Source organism: Sarcophilus harrisii, chromosome 1 (genome assembly GCF_902635505.1).
Source record: "Sarcophilus harrisii chromosome 1, mSarHar1.11, whole genome shotgun sequence".
Lineage (NCBI taxonomy): Eukaryota > Metazoa > Chordata > Mammalia > Dasyuromorphia > Dasyuridae > Sarcophilus > Sarcophilus harrisii.
Window position 1 is genome coordinate 675578434 of NC_045426.1, and position 19824 is coordinate 675598257.

Below are 19824 nucleotides of genomic sequence, written 5' to 3' on the forward strand. Positions count from 1 at the left end.
GTCCATGCATCTGCTGGCTGGTCTGTAGGCCTGGTGACACTGTGCCCATAACCCACTCCTGCCTCTGATGGGCATTAGCTGGAAGTTGGTTCCTTGTTGTCTGAATCCAGGTTACTCTTTCCCATCCATCAGTCTGTCCTTTTTGTCACCTGGTCAGAACTTGTCCATCGCTCTGCACGTCCATCACCTGGTGCTCTCATGACAGTGGATGGGTCACTACCCAGGAGCCCCTATCTGATCCAATAAGTCACTATAAAGTCCAATCACTGGGCAAACCTTTGGTCAAAAGTGTTTCGGCCAAAGTTGGTGGTGAGGAGGGTGGCAGGCGGACCCCTTTGTCCCTTGCCTTGCGGCTGTTTGTCAGTCAGTCCTCAGGCTCCCCCAGGGTCACTTCATTAGTCAGTTACCCTGACACCCAAAAGGAGCTGGTGCATCAGGGGCCGCAGACACTGAGTCACGCAGCATCTCTCTCACCTCACTTTTCCCATCCACAGAGTGGGGCAACACCAGCGCCCGGCTGCCGGGCACCCCATACACACGTGCTCCCTGTCACTGAGCTCAGCACGAGCTCAGGGCTGGGAAACCTGCACCCCCTCGGCCCTGGGCTCCTACTGAGTTTCTCCACCTCCTCCCCCACCCTCCCCTGGCTCCCTCCGTGCTCTGCCCCCCTCCCCCTCCCCCTCCCAAAGCCAGGCCCGAGGCTGGAAGGTCACGGGCCTCGAGAGGGCCACGACCCGGTCAGTCGGGGTCAGCTGCAGTCCTCAAGCGGCCGAGGAACCAGGGACCCGCGGGAGAAGGGATTCTCCCAGGTCACGCCAAGCCCCGCGCCGGTCAGCCAAGCCCTCCACTCACCCGCAGCGTGACAGGAGATCCATGGGCGCGGCGGCGCCTCCGCCTCCGCCTCCGCCTCCACCTCCTCAATACGAACACAATGACAGCTCCGCCACCCCCACCCCCCACCCCCGCCCCCCAGCCCTGCGGCGCCTCTGCGCACGCGCTGCGCCTGGAGGCCCCGGCCCGGCGGGCGGGGCGGCGGCTGTCCCGTGGCGGGCCGGCGGTCGGGGAGCCCGGACCGGGAGCTCCCCGCGCAGGCGCGCAACGAGCTCCCGGGCGGATCGCAGCGGGCTGAGCCGGGACCGAGGGAAATCCCACGGCGCATGCGTCAGATGGAGGCCAGAGAGGGAGGAGAGTTTGCCAGTGCTCGCACCGCGAGAAGGTTCTCGGTTTCCCCCCTTCCCCCCTCCCCCCGAGCCTCGTCCTGTCCACCTTGGAGGAGGTGCACGGGAGCGGAGCTCGGGCGGGCTTGGGCGGGCAGCCGTACTCAGGAGACAGCGGTAGGATCTCAGCGTCTTCATCTGCAAAATGGAAATCCTGCCCTAGAGTTATTTCAGAACCTCCAGGTCACTCATGCAACTCAATCCACAAACGTTTATTAAGCCCCGCCAGGTACCAAGCACCATGCTGGACAGATAAAGAGAAATTAGAAGAAAACTACAAAACTACCCCTGCCCTCAAGGAGCTCACAGTCTAACGGGAAAATCAGCACGCAAACAACCGTACAAAGGAGCCAAGGGCGGGATCGGCCAGAGATCCTCAGCAGAGGGCGGGCGCTAGACGGCAAAGGAGTGGGCAGGGGCTGCTTGAGGAGGGTAAGGGTCTGGGGAAGGGGTTCCATCCTCCCCGCCGCGGCCCGGGGCCGCTCTGGTCACTGCCCAGCCCAAGGCCGCGTGGAACAGAACGGACAAAGCTGAGAGAGGACGTTATGGAATGATGGCTATGATAAGGGGTGTCCATATGGCTTGAATGAAACCCCGGTCAGTCTGGTTTCCCTTGGTGCACCCTGTCTGCCGGCCACGCTGGCACGGGCCTAATGCCCTCCGAAGGGAGCACTGAGGCCGTGGGTGGGGTGCAGGGCCCTAGGTGCCCCTCCTAAACTCCTGCGCTTCCTTCCCGAGGATCAGGCCTCTCTCCCCCTGCTCAAGTTGTGTCCACAGTCCTTCAGTTATCCCATCTGAAAAAAGGGTCCTTCCAGCTCAGGGTCTGCGTCCTGGGTCCCTTCCTTCCCCCCTCCTCCTTCCTGGAGAAGGCTGGCTCCCAAGAGAAACGGGCCTTTTTATTTGATCCCTCTCCTAGATACTCATTAGTTAGTAAATGCTAGCTCAGGTAACCTACTTGCATTGGACTACTGGAAGGCAAATGTCAGCTGCCCTGATGGTGATGATGAAGATGGTGGTGGTGGTGGTAGTGATGGGAGTATTGGTGAGCTGGCGCTGGATTCCAGATAACATCTATTATCCCCATGATGAGATGAGAAAGCTGAGAAGGTGATTTGCCACCAGGTCACGCAATTAAATGAACTGTTACTGCTGAAAACAGACCGGCGCCTCCCATTCCCCAATTCAAAAGAACTGTGCCAAGCTTTCAGCACAAGACAGCTTTCTAAACCAAAAGTGCTGTCCAACCCTGACAGACTCCTCTCCTTGTCACCAAGAGCATTAAAAAAAAAAAAAAAAAAAAAAAAGCCCTCCAGCTTTTCCCCTCTAGACCCAGGAGCATGAATTAACAAGAGAAAACTGACCCTCTGTCTAAACCATGTGAGAAGGCAGCTTATTTTGTAGGCAAATAATGAAGATTGTCACCAAGAGCAAAAAAAAAAAAAAAAAAAAAAAAGCCCTCCAGCTTTTCCCCTCTAGACCCAGGAGCATGAATTAACAAGAGAAAACTGACCCTCTGTCTAAACCATGTGAGAAGGCAGCTTATTTTGTAGGCAAATAATGAAGATTTAGTGTTTTATTATCACTAAAATACTGTGCTAGGAAAAACAAAACAAAGATTTATAAAAAAGGACACTTTATTATACCTTTTATCTGGTAGGATGTCAGTGCTCTTTAAAATCCTACTATTCAAGTACAAATGTTTATGTTTACAAAGTATTTACAATTTCAACCTTGTTCCTGTATGTTTTAAAACACAACAGCTATCGGGTTACAGTGTTGTTTTTAAGCCAGCATTTTTATTTATTAAAAGAAAAACCGTTCCCCCTTGAGGCACAACATCTGAATAGTACTTGGACGCAGGCAATGTGCTTCCCCACTGAACATTTTACAACACTGTCTGACCTGAATGAAAACAAATGTCTCTTAAAAAATAACTGGGTAACTGGTTTCAATGGTGGCCGAAGTAAAATCTCACAACGATTTTGCTGCTGTGTTCCTGAATACACCCTTGAATCATTATAGCGCAATAAAAGAAGCCTGATTTGCATGGTAATACAGAATTTTACTAACAGTAACAGTCTGAAACTTCCTAGACAACTTTGCTGAACCAAACTTCATTATCTTCTTAAAAACAGAAAGCTTGACCTTTCAAACATGACACTAAGGAAACTGGATGAGTCACAACACTGGGAATGGAGTGTTAGTACTCAAACAACTATATGGAATACTATTTAGGGCAGGAGTAAATTTTTGATGCTATACTCTTGGATACATATGCTCTTGGTATAAGTCCAATGAGCTTGTCAATTCAATTTATGTGTTATTAGGATTAAAGAAGTTTAACTAAAATCAACTTGCTGATAATAGGGAAACTAGATTCCTTTTCACCAGCAGTGACAGGGACAAGAATTACATACAGCAATTATAAAAACAGAGTAAACGTTTAAAAATTTTTCTTCAATTGTCTCTAAGTTGTCTAATCAGACTGCTATGGGATAACAGGGGGGCTTTTATTTAAACAATAAATTACCTTTTGAGAATTCTTGAGCATTTTTAAAATAAATGCATTCAAATTCTATCATCATTTTAAAAGATTAACTCTGAAGACCTAAAGAAAAACTATCAGGGTGGGCAAATGGAAATAAGTTTGGAGAATCCTATACATTTTAATTCTGCAAGTTTAGAATACTTGTAATATTTGAAACTGTCATACTGAAAAGCAGCATGCACATATGACATTTTCATTTCAAGTATTTCTGTGTGAACAATTCACTTGAAAATAAAAATTTTAACAAATTATGAAATCTCACAAAAGTAGTGAGTTGCTTTAGTACTCCATTCTTTTCAAACAACTTCAATTTTATGATCCTTAAACATATGATCTTTATTCTCTTTCTACCTATTAAGAGCTAGAAAAGTGTTTGATTACGTCCAAATAAATCTGCAGGATGCTAATTTTCTTAAATTGCAAAATGGATCAATTTCTTTGACAAATTACTTAAAATAAGAAAATTTAAAGGGAAAATGCATTTACAGAGGAAAAATAGATTTTTTCAATAAAAATTTTAAGTTCTGAATGCTATAAAACATAACTGGCATTTGTTAAAGGGGGAAAAAAACCAAAACCAGTATACCTTTATCCTTCCCTGGACATAAATGAGCAAAATATACCTTTAAAAATCTACCCATGGAGAAAAGGTACTATTTAGGCTTTTTCCTTTTGCATACTAAAAATATGGCAAGAGATATGGATGTAGGATGCCATCATCAACCAGCATAGCCACTTAACATTCCATCTACTGCCTTCCCTTATTTAAAACAAACAACATCAACAAAAAACCCTGCAACAGGAATCTTCCCTTTTTCTCCTTCAATATCATACAGATCCATACATAGAAAATGGTTAAGGTTCTCATCTTTACTAGGCTGAACCAAGATTTACTCAAGTAGAGACCCTGGAAAATGAAAATGTGGTGACTGCCGAGAAGAAAACATCCTGCTTGATAAGACTAGAATTTTTTTTTTCAATGTATTAAAAATTTGTACACATTTACAATACATAGATCACTTGGTCTATTTCTGGACCCTCAGATGCTCCATCTACATACATATATATCTGCATCTATATAATGTTTCTCAGTTCCCCAAAGCTTGGACATCAGCATGTTCTTGCCATTTCTACTCTCGTTTTTCCACCTGGCTCTTGCTCTACATACGCTGAGACTAAGGTCACCACAGATTATACAACAGTAAAACAGATGGTGCCTATGACACTTCTGTGGCACTTCAGTTCTAACTAGTCCAAGACCTCAAAAGTCCCAACGTTTTCCTGAACCAATCTGAAGCAGCCCAATGCATGTTAAATAAGCCAATAGACAAAATACAGGGAATGCAGCTAAAATGTGCTTAGATGAACAGAATTACCAAACATTTCCTTTAAAAGTATGAAAACAAATCACTTTAGAAAGCACAGAACACAATGGCTACTCTTTGGAATGAAAACTCAATTACAGGTGACTGACTCTAGCTGTTCCCTCCACTAAAAGGACCATGGTTTGTCTTTTCTGGATAAGGTGAAAGCATTAATTTAAATTCTTATCTAGAATTTTTTTTTAAGTTTTAAAAAGACTTTCCATTTTATGACTCACTGCACAAACCAATGAGCACAAATGTAATGTGCAAAATATCATATTTCTACAAAGAAATTCTACTAAGTGACTATCAAAACCCAGTACTAGTGCTCTGGAGAAAACACTGCCCTGAATGAAGGAGAGTACTGATCACCATGGTCACTGTTTCCATTAGTTAGACAGTACAGAGAGGTTTTCAGGAAGGATCACTTTTCTGTAAGAGAAGGATACACTTTAATAAAATAATTACACTACTTTGTTTTGACAAGAATTTTCCAAAGGTCGGGTGTTTTGGTGTGAGAATGTGTCCAAGGTTCAGAAATAAATAAAATGTCCTCTATGAAGACAGTGGTTTTCTGCCTTAAGCCCAGGAAATAGAAAGGGTGTGCCTATTTTGCAGCTGGAGCTTGACCAAAGAAAACAAATATCCCCGCTTTTCCCATGCTTGGCTCAACTAGGCTTGTTAGCTGTCTTTAACCTGACAGTCGACATTCTCATTTGTAACTTAGCCTGCTGACTCTGGCCATCAGAGCTGGCTGGCCCCTGGGCGGGGTTGGGTACACCTGGGGCCTGAAGCTGCGTGGAGGCTGTTGTCACCACCTGCTGTTGGAGGAGTTTCTGCTGAACCACCTGAGCTGTTGCAGTCACTGCAGGGATCATTTGGACCTGCTGACCTGCAGTTGTTGCTTGAGAGAGTGTCACGGTCTGTGGTGACGCCTAGCCCAGAGAAAAGAAAAGACAAGCTAACTGAAAAATCTCACATATGTTATGAATATGCTACAACAGAAACAAAAAAAAAGGGAGGGGGGAGCTAAGGCCTCCGGGAGAGAGAACTAAATGAGGAGATTCTTTGAAAACTCTTAGTTCCTAGATATAGAAGTGGAAGGGAGCCTCAGGCATCCCTTCTGCACTCCAACCCCTTCATAGTACAGATGAGGAAATTGAATCCCAGAGTGGGGAATGCCTTGTCTAAGGTTACACAAGGAGGAAGTGGCAGGACTGAGACTGTCTCCCCAAGGTCCAGTGATTTCCAACCCTGTGTCCTTTCGACTGTGCCACACTGGCTTACTGCATGTATGAATTTATGAAACCATAAAAGGGACAAATTAAAGCTGTACATGTTTTCTATTTCTTTCACCCCCTTCTCTAGTGAGATATTAAGTTCCTTAGGGGTAGGAACCCTTCCAATTTTGTTTTTCTATCTCTAGAACCTAGTACAGGGTCTTGCACATAGTAGATGATTAAGAAATTTTCGTCAATGAATTCATTTAAAGTGAGGTCTTCAGCTTCCAGCGATATGTAAATGAAGAAAAAAAAAAAATCCCTGCTTTTATGTAGTCCCCGGATAATCTGAGTGGCCACAATTGCCATTTCACAACACTAAGGTAAAATGAAAGAATACATATTGTCAAGACTTTATGTTCTTGAGTAAAAGATGAAGACAGACCTCATCCAGGAAATGAACACATGGTCTACTTCTACAAAATTTAAGATGCTTTCGCTTGCCTGCGTCTGTGCTAGGACTTAATCATTAAAGCAATATAACAATTTTTGTCAGATTGTTTTTTAAATAGATACTGTGGCACAGCTGTCAGTCACGGAGTTGAGGTTCACCCCAAAGGCAATGGAAGACCCCAGCAGGGGCGAGCAGCCTGCAACAGAGCACATGTAAGCCATGATGGAGAAATGGTGGAAAGAATGTCATCAGAGAAATGTATGTATGAGAAAGAAATTGTGCCAGTCCTTCGATGGGGAAAAGGAAAACCAAGGGGCAGACTATATGCTCTACTGGCATTCTGGCCACATCAAGAGGAAGGGAAGAAGGCCATCTGCTCACTGAGTGAACAAGATGGGCAGGCACAAATGGGTGACAACCTGAATCCTTGGAGAGAATACTCACACTGGTGAGGTCAACAAGCTTTTTCAGTGCTGAAAACATGGGCTCTTTCTTAATTAAGACTCCATTTTCATGAGGAGCCACAAAAGATGACCATGTAACAGAACACATTATTCTGTACTTCATAAAAAGGACTAAAAGTAAATCTAAAGCTACATATATATATACACCAAAAGATGCCATGTTTTCATTATTATCAAGTTATTTTCAGATCTTACCTGCTGAGAAGCAGAGGCCACCTGCTGAATACTGGTCACAGCTGTTTGCTGTTGAACGACTTGAGGAAGCTTTGCAACCTTCAATAATAAAAAGTCTGATTACAAGAAATTCATGAACACTGCATCCATTAACTAGTATCCCTTACTTCAACTTAAATTATTTTTACACAAAAATAATTTGTATTCACAAGATCCAATTTTTAAGATTTCCTTGCAATCTGAATCAGCACCAAGTGCTGAATATTTCACTCTAATTTAAAGCAGCAAAGTATATTCTAAATTTCTAGTTTTGCAGATTGCACACATATCCAAACTTACTATTCGGGAGAGTTACATACAATTAACAGGAAAACAAAGACTATTATCAAGCATGTTAATAAGATACTTACTTGTATCTGGGTCTGCACTTGTTGGGTCCCTGCTAATTTCTGAGCCTGGGAAATAGGTGTAGTAAGAAACTGGGTTTTAATTGCTGGTTGGGTAGCATAGGTTACTTTCTGTTGTTGACCTTGAGCAGTTATCTGTTGTGCAGTTATCTGGAAAGAAATATATGATTCTAAGTGATGATAATTAATTTATGATTTGGAAAAACACACACACAAATACACCAACTTACCATCTACAAAGGGACCAACCAATTTAAATTAAAAATTAACTTTAAAGGGAATAACATTTTTAGTTTACTTCAAGGACCTGTGACTTTATGAATGTAAACAATTCTTTCTACTATCTCAGATCACAACCCTTCTACAATGTGAAAGCCAGCTATTGACAAGAGTCAATGTGGACCAAAAAAATTCATCAACATTTTATCTGGACTAGTGATGAACCACTCTAAGCATAGCCTGACTGACATCTGACAGACCACGAGCAGTTTACTGCCTTGTCTATATGTTAAAGCTTTTCAGACCTGCCAAAGCTTCTTGAAAAAATAAAACCTTTTTTTTAATTTGGGGGAGTATCCACTCACTATATAGTCCATGTAAATGATATTCAAAACAACCTCATTTTTGTTAGAGCTATAGTTATGAACCCTATGACTGAGTATGAGGATAAAACAGAGAAAAGAAACAGTATTTTTCTCTCCTGGTTTGGTGCATCAAAGGGCACTATAAGTAATTATAAAAATACCTTCTGTGGTGCAGGAGTTTGACCTTGAGCCACTTGGGGTTGGATGGCTTTCTGCTGCTGAACAGCTTGCTGCTTGAGTTTCAGAAGCTGCTGGACGTGCACAGGTTGTGCAACCACAGTCTGCCCTACAAATCACCAAATATTCTGTTAAGATAAAGAATCTTAGACCAACTTAATAAATACATCTCCACTTGCTGGGTCACTTATTAGACACTAACCAAACAGGAAGCCTGTAGATGTTGATCATCAAAACCTATAACTATGTTAAGGGGGTTATTCTTATGGATGGAAATTTAGAAAGCTACCTCAAAGAAATTAAGCAATCCCTCTATTTTTAGTTATTCTTAAAAAATAACTTTTGAAAACTGGAAGTTCCCCTCTCCTTGTGTCCAATTATCTGGCTGTTAGCCCAAAGCTTTTTTTTTTTAAAGGCCCTGATTCAGACGTTATTTCATCTGTGAAGGAACTCCACATGTGGAAACATCTACCAAGGTGCATCAGTTATTCATCTATAACTTAAGTCTTAGGGAGTTGCCTGGGGCATAAAGAGGTTAATTTACCCAAGATCATACAACTAGTATTAATCAAGATGCTATGTAACCTCTCAAATGAGATAATTATAAATAATCACACTTATTAAAGTTTCAAAAGTTCACAATGACATAATAGAACCAATAAAAGTATTTTTTCAATATCCAACAATCTTGGTTAACTACTCTGAACAACAAAAACAACTGAGTGAAAAGTAGAAGTGACTATTTCCCCAAAATTACCACTAGGAGAATTTCCAGAGGAATACCTGCTGTTTTCTGTGGCTGTCCAATAGCAACACTAATCCCAGCAACATTCATAGGAAGTGTTGTGACCCCAGCTGATGATACAACAGCTGCTGGGACAGATACAACTGGTGGTTTTGCCAAAGCCACTTGAGCAGTCTGAGTTGTTTGAGCCTGGATCTGCCCTTGAGCTTGTAACTGGGAAGTAGGAACACGAGTCTAAACAATAAGAAACAATAAATTATTTAGGAAAAATTCAAAATTCTCTAACTTTTTTCACATCAAGAAACTATGCTGTGTATATTTTATGACTACGGTGAACTAGCCAGAAAGTACAAAATGACAGAGATGACACAGGAAAAGTCTAAATCATATCCTACCAAAGAGCCTGGCTTCCTGCACACACACGAGAACACAATCATAGTTCAATTCACTCATTTCAACATTAATCCAAGGATTTTACATTATATAACATAGTGACACATGGACACAGAATTTTTAAAGTATTCTTGAATGCCAGGTTAAAGATCCTGGACCTTAACTAACAGACACTCTGAAAGTTTGAGAGCAAGGACATAATATGAGAAGATCTGTGTTTTGGAAAATGAAATGGATATAAAAACAGTAAGATGAAAGCGATTCACAAGATGGGTTGGAAGAGAATATCTGAATAGAGACAATTAAATAAATTTTGCAATAATCCTCAATGAGTGAGTTGGAGAGCCTTTACAGTAGTAACAGTAGATACAAAAAGGAAGAGACTAATGAAAAAAGTTAGAAAAGGAAGACTGACAGAATAAATGCATTTATTCCTCCCTCTCCTTTACATCTATTTCCAATCCCAAAAATTTCTGCTATTTCTCCTCCAAAGCCCTTCTTTTCTATACCACCTGCCACCACTATAAATCTAGGTCCATGGACTCCCATGGCAATTATTTTAATAACCTCTTTTGGTAATCTTACATCAAATTCTTTGCTTTCATCCTTCTTCTTGAATTACTGTTAAGCTTAATCTTTTAAAAGATCAGCATTTCTAAAAAAACAGTTTTTACTGCATTATTGCCTCCTCCCCTAAATAAAAACATCTGTGAAAGCACATAACACTAGGAATTCATTATGTTATAAAAATTAAGAAATGATGTAATAATGTCAGTATCTTGAACTCTTGGCCTCCCTTAAATCTGATCTAATCAGTTTTCCTTGAATCAATATTTCAGTCAACCCATTAGCTTACTATAGAGCTACTAGATGCTAGGGCCCGGGGGATATAAATCCCCAGAATGAAATAATCCCTGTTCTAAAGGGACCTTAAATTCTATTGGGGGAGAAAAATACCCCCATATAAATCTATCCATGACACAAATCCAGAGACCAAATAAGTACAGATGGAGGGAAGAACACTAAAAAGTGAGTGAAATCATCAGGAAAGACAATTTTTTAGCAAGGTGGTCCCTGTGAAGGTCCTGTGAAATCTCCAAGGCAGGACTAAGGAGGGAGGTAGTGCACTCCAAACATAAGAGGCAGACAGTGCAAGGGACAGAAATAGGGCAAGGAGCACTTCTGAGAGGAACAGAGAAAAAGTCAGTGTGATGGGACCACTTAGTGAGGAAAGAGTAGTAAAGCATGCTGAGACTGAAAAGAGAAGTTTGGGCCAGATCATAAAGAGCTTTAAAATCCAAACACAAAAGTTTATATTTTATCCTAGAAACAATAGGGAATCATTGGAGTTTATTGAGGAAAGAATAGCAAAGAAAGAGTCACACTTGACAAAAAATCACTTTGGCAGATGTATATGATAGAATAGAATTGGGAGAAACTTGAAGTAGGAAGAACTATAAGGAGGTTATTATAACAGTATGGGCTAAAGGTGATGAGGACTAGGACTAAGGCTCAAGTTATAAAAGAACAGAAAGAAGCAGAAATGGCAGGGTCTGCTAAATGAGGGATATGTGAAAAGCTGTGAAGATAACACAGCAGCACAATGTAAAAATGATGGTGTCCTTTCCAGCAAAAGGGAAGTTTGAAAGAAGGGTAGCTGTTGGGGGAGAAGGGCGGGGGGGGAGGGAAAAGAAAAATGTTCAATTTTAGATATGTTGAATTTGAGATGTCTCTGGGACATCCAGTTTGAAATGACTATAATTCATGTGAGAGAATGGTGAGTGAAATGCGCGTACAGCTGGAAACACAAATATAGGAGTCACCGAAATACTGAGATGGCAACAGAACTTCTAAGCTAACAAGAGGAGGACCACAGGATCTGATATGAATAAGTCAGCAAAAGAGAGTAAGGAGTAGTTAGGCAGAAAGAAAAACCAGGAGAAAATCACATCATAAAAACCCAGAATAAGATGGTGGTCAATTGTACAGCAGAAATGTCAAGAAGACTCTTAAATCTGATGGAGAGAACCCTTTCAGTTGAATGTTGTAGTTTCTAGACTGCAAAGGATGAGTTAAAGGAAAGGAAGCTCTGCAGATTGCTTTTTCTAGGAACCCAGCTAGGAAAGAGAGAAAAGATAGGACAATTTGAAGAAATGGAAGGCAATTCAAGAGAGAAAATCTTAAAATCCTAAGATTAGGAACACTAGCAAGTGTTTATCTTTTGATAATGATGACCAAACTGTAAATGAAAATGTCTTTCTAGCCTTGAAGAAAGACTTAGATTCAAGTCTTATATCTGAAAATACTAGCTTGTTACTCTAAGCAAGTCACATAACTTCTTATGGCTCTAGTCAACAGTCTACAGTCTAGTCCTCCTGGTTGCAGAGAAGAAGCTGATCTACAATGATCTACAGTTTCCTCAACTGGAAGTTTCTTATGTCAATGAAATTAGAGGTCCAGTCTTTATTTACTGTTGACCAGATTGAAAAAAGACATGTTAAGAGTAAGTTGGTTGGTTTCAGGAAGATATTTTGTTCTAGAGTGTGTGATATAGGGGCAGCCAAGTGGTGCAGTAGATAGAGCGCCAGCTCTGAAATCAGGAGGTCCTGAGTCCAAATCTGGCCTCAGACACTTAACACCTCCTGGCTGTGTGACCCTGGACAAGTCACTTAACCCCAATTGCCTCAGCAGCAAAAAAAAAAAAAAAAAAAAGAACCAAAAGTGGGTGATATCAACACTTCTATTGTACTGTCTGGTAAACCAATTTAAACCATGTATATTTCTTTTATTTTGATGCAGAATTTCATTATTTATCTCAAAATTACTAGAAAATGTAAATTGGAAGTTGTCTAGGACAAAAATGGTCCCAAAATTAGCAGAGGGAATTGTACCTTTAAAAGTTTTCTCAAGAAGAAATGCCTCTGAAAAGCTAAAATGAAGAGTCTAGATTATTTTTTTCCCCACACCTTCAAAGATTCACCAATACCTAAAGTCTAAGATTTGTTCTGCCATTAGAAAGATCTCCCCAACCTTATCTTCCATTCTTCCTTCACATGTGCCCCTGCCACCCCATCTAGTGATCACCTCTTTGATACCTATCAAGGTAGGTCTCAGAACTCACCACGCAAAAGCAGATCATCTGTATTGATCTACTCTCCCAAGTCTTGTGTCCCTCCTTTTCAAGCACTCAGACATGCTCTAGACCAGGGATCCTCAAACTACGGCCGCAGGCCAGATGCGGCAGCTGAGGACGATTATCCCCTTCACCCAGGGCTATGAAGTTTCTTTATTTAAAGTCCCACAAAACAAAGTTTTTGTTTTTATTATAGTCCAGCCCTCCAATAGTCTGAGGGACAGTGAACTGGCCCCCTATCTAAAAAGTTTGAGGACCCCTGCTCTAGACTGTTCTTTGGCTTGGCTCTATGTGCTGGTCACCCCAACATGAACCACATTAAATTAAAACTTACAAGACGAGCTACTTGAAGGTTGGCTACCGTCGTGCCTGTGAGAAGAGCTCCAGGCCTTGGGGCTGCAACTGCTGCAAGCTGCGGTGTCTGCTGGGGCTGCTGCTGTACCTGGACTTGGGTTGCCTGTGGCTGGGCCCCTGGCTGAGCCTGCTGCTGAGGTCCTGACTGTGGAGGCAATTGAAGCTTCTGTTTCTGCATTTTGATCAGGTGTTCCTAAAAACAAATAAACTGTTCATTATCATGCAAGATAGCTCCATTTTAAAATTTGCTCCTCTGAAAACTGATACACCCTCATGCATAAATTCTTAATACCTAAAGAGAATATAATCATTAATAACTACTGATCTCTCTTTTTTTTAATTATTTTTTTAAATTTAAAAAAAATTTAATTATTAAAGCTTTTTATTTACAAAGCATATGAATGGGTAATTTTTTTTTTGCCTGAGGCAATTAAGGTTAAGTGACTTGCTCAGAGTCACACAGCTAGGAAGTAGAAAGTGTCTAAGGCCAGATCTGAACTCAGGTTGAGTTCAGGGCTGGCGCTCTATCCACTGCACTACCTAGCTGCCCCTGCATGGGTAATTTTTCCAATATTGATCCTTGCATAACCTTTTGTTCCAAATTTTTTCCTCCTTCCCTCCACCCCTCCCCTAACTGGCAGGTAATTCAATACGTGTTAAATATGTTGAAATATATGTTAGATCCAATATATTTATACATATTTATACAGTTATCTTTTTTCACAAGAAAAATCAGATCAAGAAGGAAGAAAAACTGAGAAAGAAAACAAAATGCAAGCAAATAACAAGTCTCTCTCTCTCTCCATCTTTGTCTGTCTCTCACACACATACACATATACATACATACATATACACATATACACACAGAGCTTTATGGTTTTTAAAGTGCTTCTCAAATGTAATAAGGATTTGAAAATTTATTGACATCCTAGGATTTGTAATTCAGAAAAGGATGTATTATAGCCTCTCAGTATTGAGAACAATCTGGAACAGTCTAGGACTATCATGAATTTTACATTTATCAAAGTAGACTTATGAACTTTACATAATGAAACAACAAAACAGATTCTGATTGATTAGCAAGTCCATTACAAAAAGAAATCAGTATTCCCAAGTCTCATGAGAAAATTTTTTTTTTAATAAATTGTCGTTTCATCAAATAAATCAAGAAATACAATTTCTTTAAAATTAAGTCTACTCATGGCCCTCTTCAACAATGAGATGAACCAAATCAGTTCCAATAGAGAAGTAATGAATTGAACCAGCTACACCCAGCGAAAGAACTCTGGGAGATGACTATGAACAATATATAGAATTCCCAATCCCACTATTTTTGTCTGCCTGCATTTTTTATTTCCTTCACAAGTAAATCGTACACTATTTCAAAGCCCAATTCTTTTTGTACAACAAAATAACTGTATGGACATGTACACATATTTAATTTATACTTTAACATATTTTGGTCAATCTGCCGTCTGAGGGAAGGGGTGAGGGGAAGGAGGGGAAAAGTTGGAAGAAAAGGTTTTGCAATTTTGCAATTATCAATGCTGAAAAATTATCCATGCATATATCTTGTAAATAAAAAGCTATAATAAAAAAAAATTAAGTCTACTAACTATTGATGGAGCTATGAAATGGTACAACTATTCTGTCAATTGTAATTATGTTAAAGTGACAAAAATGTTTATATACTTTGATTCTGAGATCTTACCACCTCAAGGAGGTTAATACAATAAAGACTCTATATACAAACAATTTATAATGATGTTTTTTGTATTTACAAAAAACTGGAAACAAAGTAGATGCCCATCAATTGGGGAATGGCTAACCAAGTACATTGTAATGCATGGTCTAATAGAATACTGTATTACTATAAGAAATGAGATAAATATAGATAAGTATAGAAAAACTTATATGAAATGATATAAACTGAAGTTATCAGAACCAGGAAAAGAATGTACAAAAGGAGTAAAACAATGTAAGGGGAAAGAACAAATGAAAAACCCCACTAAAGGCTGAACAGTTTATAAAGAATAATCTTGGCCTCAGAGAAGAAAAGGTACTCTCCCACTTTCTTTGCAAAGATGGGGGCACAGAATATTACTTAATGTCATGCTTGGCTGAAATGTTAATTTTTTCTAAGCTATTTTGTTTCTTTTATAAACTTTGTTACAAATATAAGAAATATTCTGGAAAAGGCAGGAGGAAAAATACATTATTAAATGAAAGTAGTATAAAAGCAGAATATATCAAGAGCTATTTAATTGAAAAGTTCTTATGTATTCAAGAGGAAGAACTATTTAATACAAAAAATTTTGGAATTCATTCCTTCCCCATTTCTGTCTGCTTCCAAAGATCATCAGTGGTAAGGTACTGTAACATCCCATAAAAATCAAGATGCAGAAATTCAGCATTTACATGTAAAACATTCTCATTTAAAGACAGAATAAAATAGTTTCACGCCTCTAAACTGTTAAGTTTTTATGACACAAGAAAAGATTTTGGATGACCCAGCTACCAGAAATTTTGTTTGTGTATGTTAGTTATGCCTAAAATAAAGTTTCCTAATGTTAGTTCTCAGGAGCACACTTCTCACCGGTGTTAACTTCCCCACAGCTTTCATCTGGGCAGGGGACTGGGCTTGGCCTTGGATCTGTGGTACTTGCACTTGAGCTGCTTGCTGCTGCTGCTGCTGCTGCTGTTGTTGCTGTTGCTGCTGCTGCTGCTGTTGCTGCTGCTGCTGTTGTCTGAGAAGCTGGAAGTGGGCTGGGGTGATTGTTTTGCCAGGAAGCTGAACCCCTGTGGCTGAAAAGATGTTTATTATTATTATTAAAGGGCTGCATTTTCCTTCTGATCCCATGTTCAGATATGAGTAAGAATTTTAAAAGGGGAATCAAACTTTTACCTTGAGTCACCTGAGTCACTAAAGACCTAGTCTGAGCCTGCACAGGAGTCAGGTTGGTGGTGACCACAGCAGAGGCAGTCACAGAAGTGACAGCACGAACCCCCTGGGTGGATGCCAGAGAGACCAGTTCGGTGGACGCAGCAGGTGTGGCAACGGTTCGAGGCTGTGCATGAACTACTTGAGCAGGAGACGCACTGCCTGTAGTCTAAAAAAGTTAGAAAGACACAAATATCAATTTGCCTCAGACAACCTGAAAACTCTCTGAAGCTCAAAAGGAATTTTCAAAGAAAAAGAAAAAGAACAAAGTTTTTTAAAAAACAAGAATGAAGAAAAATAAATGAAAGAGTTCTTTTCAAAGCAAAATATTATGCAAATATAAATTAGTATACTTTGATTTTACAGCTGGAATTTCTAACAAACTAAAAGTATATCATATTATGGATACAACAAAATACAGATGGCTGAATTCACACTTATCACATAATGCTTCATTACAGAATTCCAACTCAACTACAGAAATAATCATTTCCTACATTAGAAGAGAACACTCAAGCTGACAACATAAGACCCATCTCACCTCCATGTCCCCCACCTGGAAGACCTTTTTTTCCACCGAACATAAGGAAATTGTGTCTATTCTCTGAATATGTTTTCTTGCCTAACATAATAACTATTTAAATTATATTTGGTGTTTTCACACATTATGAACTGTCTTCTCTGTGATGAAATGTATGACCACTTTTTCCTTGCTTCTTTCCCTGGTTCTCGATCCCTGCAATGAATCTCTCAGGTATCAACCAAAGCACTGGCCATGCTCTCACAGTACTCCTGTTGTCACAAGCCTGGCCCATAAACACTGTTCAATTCCACAAACACTTATTAAGTGCCACTGTGTACAAGGTAGTCTTCTTTCCTGGAGCTCCTGTCTTCACTGGATCTTTTTACTGCAGAGCAGAAAAACTAAGTAAGAACAACATCTTCATCAAAAGACATCTGCTGGATTGGGTAAATTCTCAGCAAGTTTACATCATATATGGGAAAAACAATTTTTAACAAGTAATTTAAAATACTTGGGACTATGAAACTATCTTAATAGAAAAGAGAACTTTACTGTTCCCTAGAAACTTCATTTTACCTCCCTCCTAAAAAGATACTGATTCAAATGTTTCATTCCAGAATGCTGAGTTTCCAACCTCTTACTAAACCTGAAGATAATATTCCACTCAATACCCTGGGGAGAGAGGTTTCTAACTAGTACTGGCTAGAACCTGATAGGGACCTTTACATACCCTTTCCCTTCCTACAATAAGCAACTTTTAAGGAAAAAGCTACTCTTGATCACCTTAATAATGTTTAGGTATTACTTCAATGTTTCAAAATGCATCCCCCTTTTGTATCACATGCAATTTTCACAGCTATCCTGGGAGAAAAGAAAGGGATTACTATCTCACAAAGTGTCAGTGATTTGCCAAAAAGTGGTCAGACCAGGCCTAGAGCTTAGACTAGGTAGTTCCATGTTCTTTCTACTATGTTATCCCAATGTGTAAAGAAATAACAATAACTTCCATTTCTCTCCAGAGGGTACCCAGCAAAAGACTTCTCACCAACTTTCTGTATTTGCATAGCTCAGCATACTACATCAATGAGTCTCCTATTCACAGCTTTTTCATTTAGCTGTTGATTTGGTGTTGGAAACACCAAAGATCTTCAATAATATTTTAGCATCAATAGATTGGCAATTAACTCACTGTTAAATTTCCAGGCACAACTGGTGAAGCAATACGCTTGTTAATGGATTGAAAGGTGGCAGCAGGGACTCCAGCTATTGTGTTCACTATAACATTTCCGCTAACTGTACCTGCAAAGAAAATAAATGTTTAAGGAAAATATGTAAAACTGGCATTTAAGGAAAATATGTAAAACTTTCTCATTTCAATGCTTTCTTAGTCTTCTTACCAGCTGACATGCTTGTCCCAGTGGCTGATGTTTTAATTGTTCCAGCCTGTTTTAGAAAGAAGAATCAAGTAACTTAAAAATTTTAAGCTGTTACTTTTACAGCTGAAAAAATTTTGAGTTTCTCAAATACAAATGCATTTGTCATATGAAAGTGATGGTGCTCTTGCATGGTTTACAACAGTGAATCTCTAGCATAGAATTTAGTAACCAAGTTTGTGTCCTGGTCTCCACTCGTCTGGAGTCTGGAGTTCTGGAGAAGTTTTGAGACAAACCTCTGTCCAGAATCAGATTGTAGGAGGAAAAGATGTCATTTTCTTCCTAAAAGAGTTTATGGACTCCCAGAAATCTATCCACAGACTCTCTGGACCCATGAAGTTTGGAAGTTTTACTCTATAGCAGAGCTTCTTAAACTTTTTTCTACTTGCAATCCCTTTTCACCAGAGAAATTTTTACATGATCCTAGGTATATAGGTATATAAATATAACATTTATTGAGTGAATCATAATTTCACAACCCCTACATTTAGCTAACAAGACCTCATATGAAGTTAAACTACGGTTTCAGAAGCCGGCCTCTATGAAGCGGGAGAATATTGTAGACATTAACTGCAAGCCTATGGTAATCAACTACAATAGACTTGGCTCTTCTCAACAATACAGTGATCCATGACAATTTTAATATAATAAAATGCCATCTACATTGAGAGAGAGAACTATGGAGACTGAATGAGGTTTGAAGCATACTTTTTTGTTGTTATTTCTCATAGTTTTTTCCTTATGTTCTGATTTTGTCTTTCACAATATGACTAATATAGAAATATGTTTCAAATGATTGTGCATGTAAAACCTATACCAGATTGCTTTCTGTCTTGGGGAGGGGAGAGGTAAGAAGAAAAAAATAGTAGTAGAGTAGTAACAGAAAAAGCAGCAGCAGCAGCTGGGTTCCAGAAGAATAATCCTCTACAACAAAATACTTTTTAAAGTCTATGTCAATATAATGATCACTATATAAATGTTATCTGACTATGAGCTATGTATAAATGCAAGTGAATTGGGAGAAGATGTAAGATTTTTATTCCTTTAGTATTTTTTCCCCCACTGATGAGTCAATGAGCCTTCAAGTTCCTCAACTTAGAGATTTAAATCATCTCTACCAGAAACCTGCCAAAAATATTCATTAAAACTACAAACTCAAGTACTCAAGAGATTAAAAATGAAAAACAAGGACAAACACAGACAAACACAATATATCCCTCTTTTCTTTACCACATTTGTCCCTTATAAGTTCAAAGGTTGATTGATTGAAAAGAAAATATACTTTAGGATAGGTCATTCTTCAGACCAGACCGACCTGTAGTTTCTAGCAGATAGTCATTATACTAAATGGACAGTCTAGGAACTTCTCACTAATATTTTTGCTTTTTGAAATTTGACCTTGACTGTGGTACCACAAGAAACTCAATACCCTAGATCAGTAAGTCTCTTATTTGCCACTAGATAAAATACATTGGACTATCAATCTTCATCTTTGATTAATCCTGAAAAGTTAGAATTGTTCATAAGAAAAAAAAAAAAGTAATTTAAAACCTTATTTAAAGAACTACATCCAACAAGTTACCTAGATGGCCTAAGTATAAAGTTTATGGAGCTAAGTACAAATATAAAAAGGGAACCATTAGATTCAATTTGTTTGATGCAAGACAAAATACCATTTTGAAAAAAAGGCAGG

General features: G+C 39.5%; 2 protein-coding genes across 6 annotated transcripts in view; both read right to left on the minus strand.

The window, feature by feature from the left end:
* Positions 1-915, minus strand: part of LOC100933629 (E1A-binding protein p400) — a 132644-nt gene extending 131729 nt beyond the window's left edge. Inside the window, exon 1 of the mRNA XM_031948374.1 lies at positions 853-915. The gene's annotated coding sequence lies outside the window, so the exon portion shown is untranslated. The remainder of the gene's footprint in view (positions 1-852) is intronic.
* Positions 916-2833: 1918 nt separating this feature from the next.
* Positions 2834-19824, minus strand: part of LOC100933889 (E1A-binding protein p400-like) — a 136130-nt gene continuing 119139 nt past the window's right edge. For all 5 annotated transcript variants that reach the window (XM_031948373.1, XM_031948372.1, XM_031948371.1 and 2 more), the window contains 10 exons: positions 18096-18141; positions 17888-17997; positions 16140-16344; positions 15831-16039; positions 13215-13427; positions 9393-9588; positions 8594-8718; positions 7852-7998; positions 7463-7540; positions 2834-6064 (listed from right to left, as the gene is read on the minus strand). In XM_031948373.1, the coding sequence (XP_031804233.1) occupies positions 5798-6064; positions 7463-7540; positions 7852-7998; positions 8594-8718; positions 9393-9588; positions 13215-13427; positions 15831-16039; positions 16140-16344; positions 17888-17997; positions 18096-18141 (1596 nt within the window). In that variant the 3' untranslated portion in view covers positions 2834-5797. The remainder of the gene's footprint in view (positions 6065-7462; positions 7541-7851; positions 7999-8593; positions 8719-9392; positions 9589-13214; positions 13428-15830; positions 16040-16139; positions 16345-17887; positions 17998-18095; positions 18142-19824) is intronic.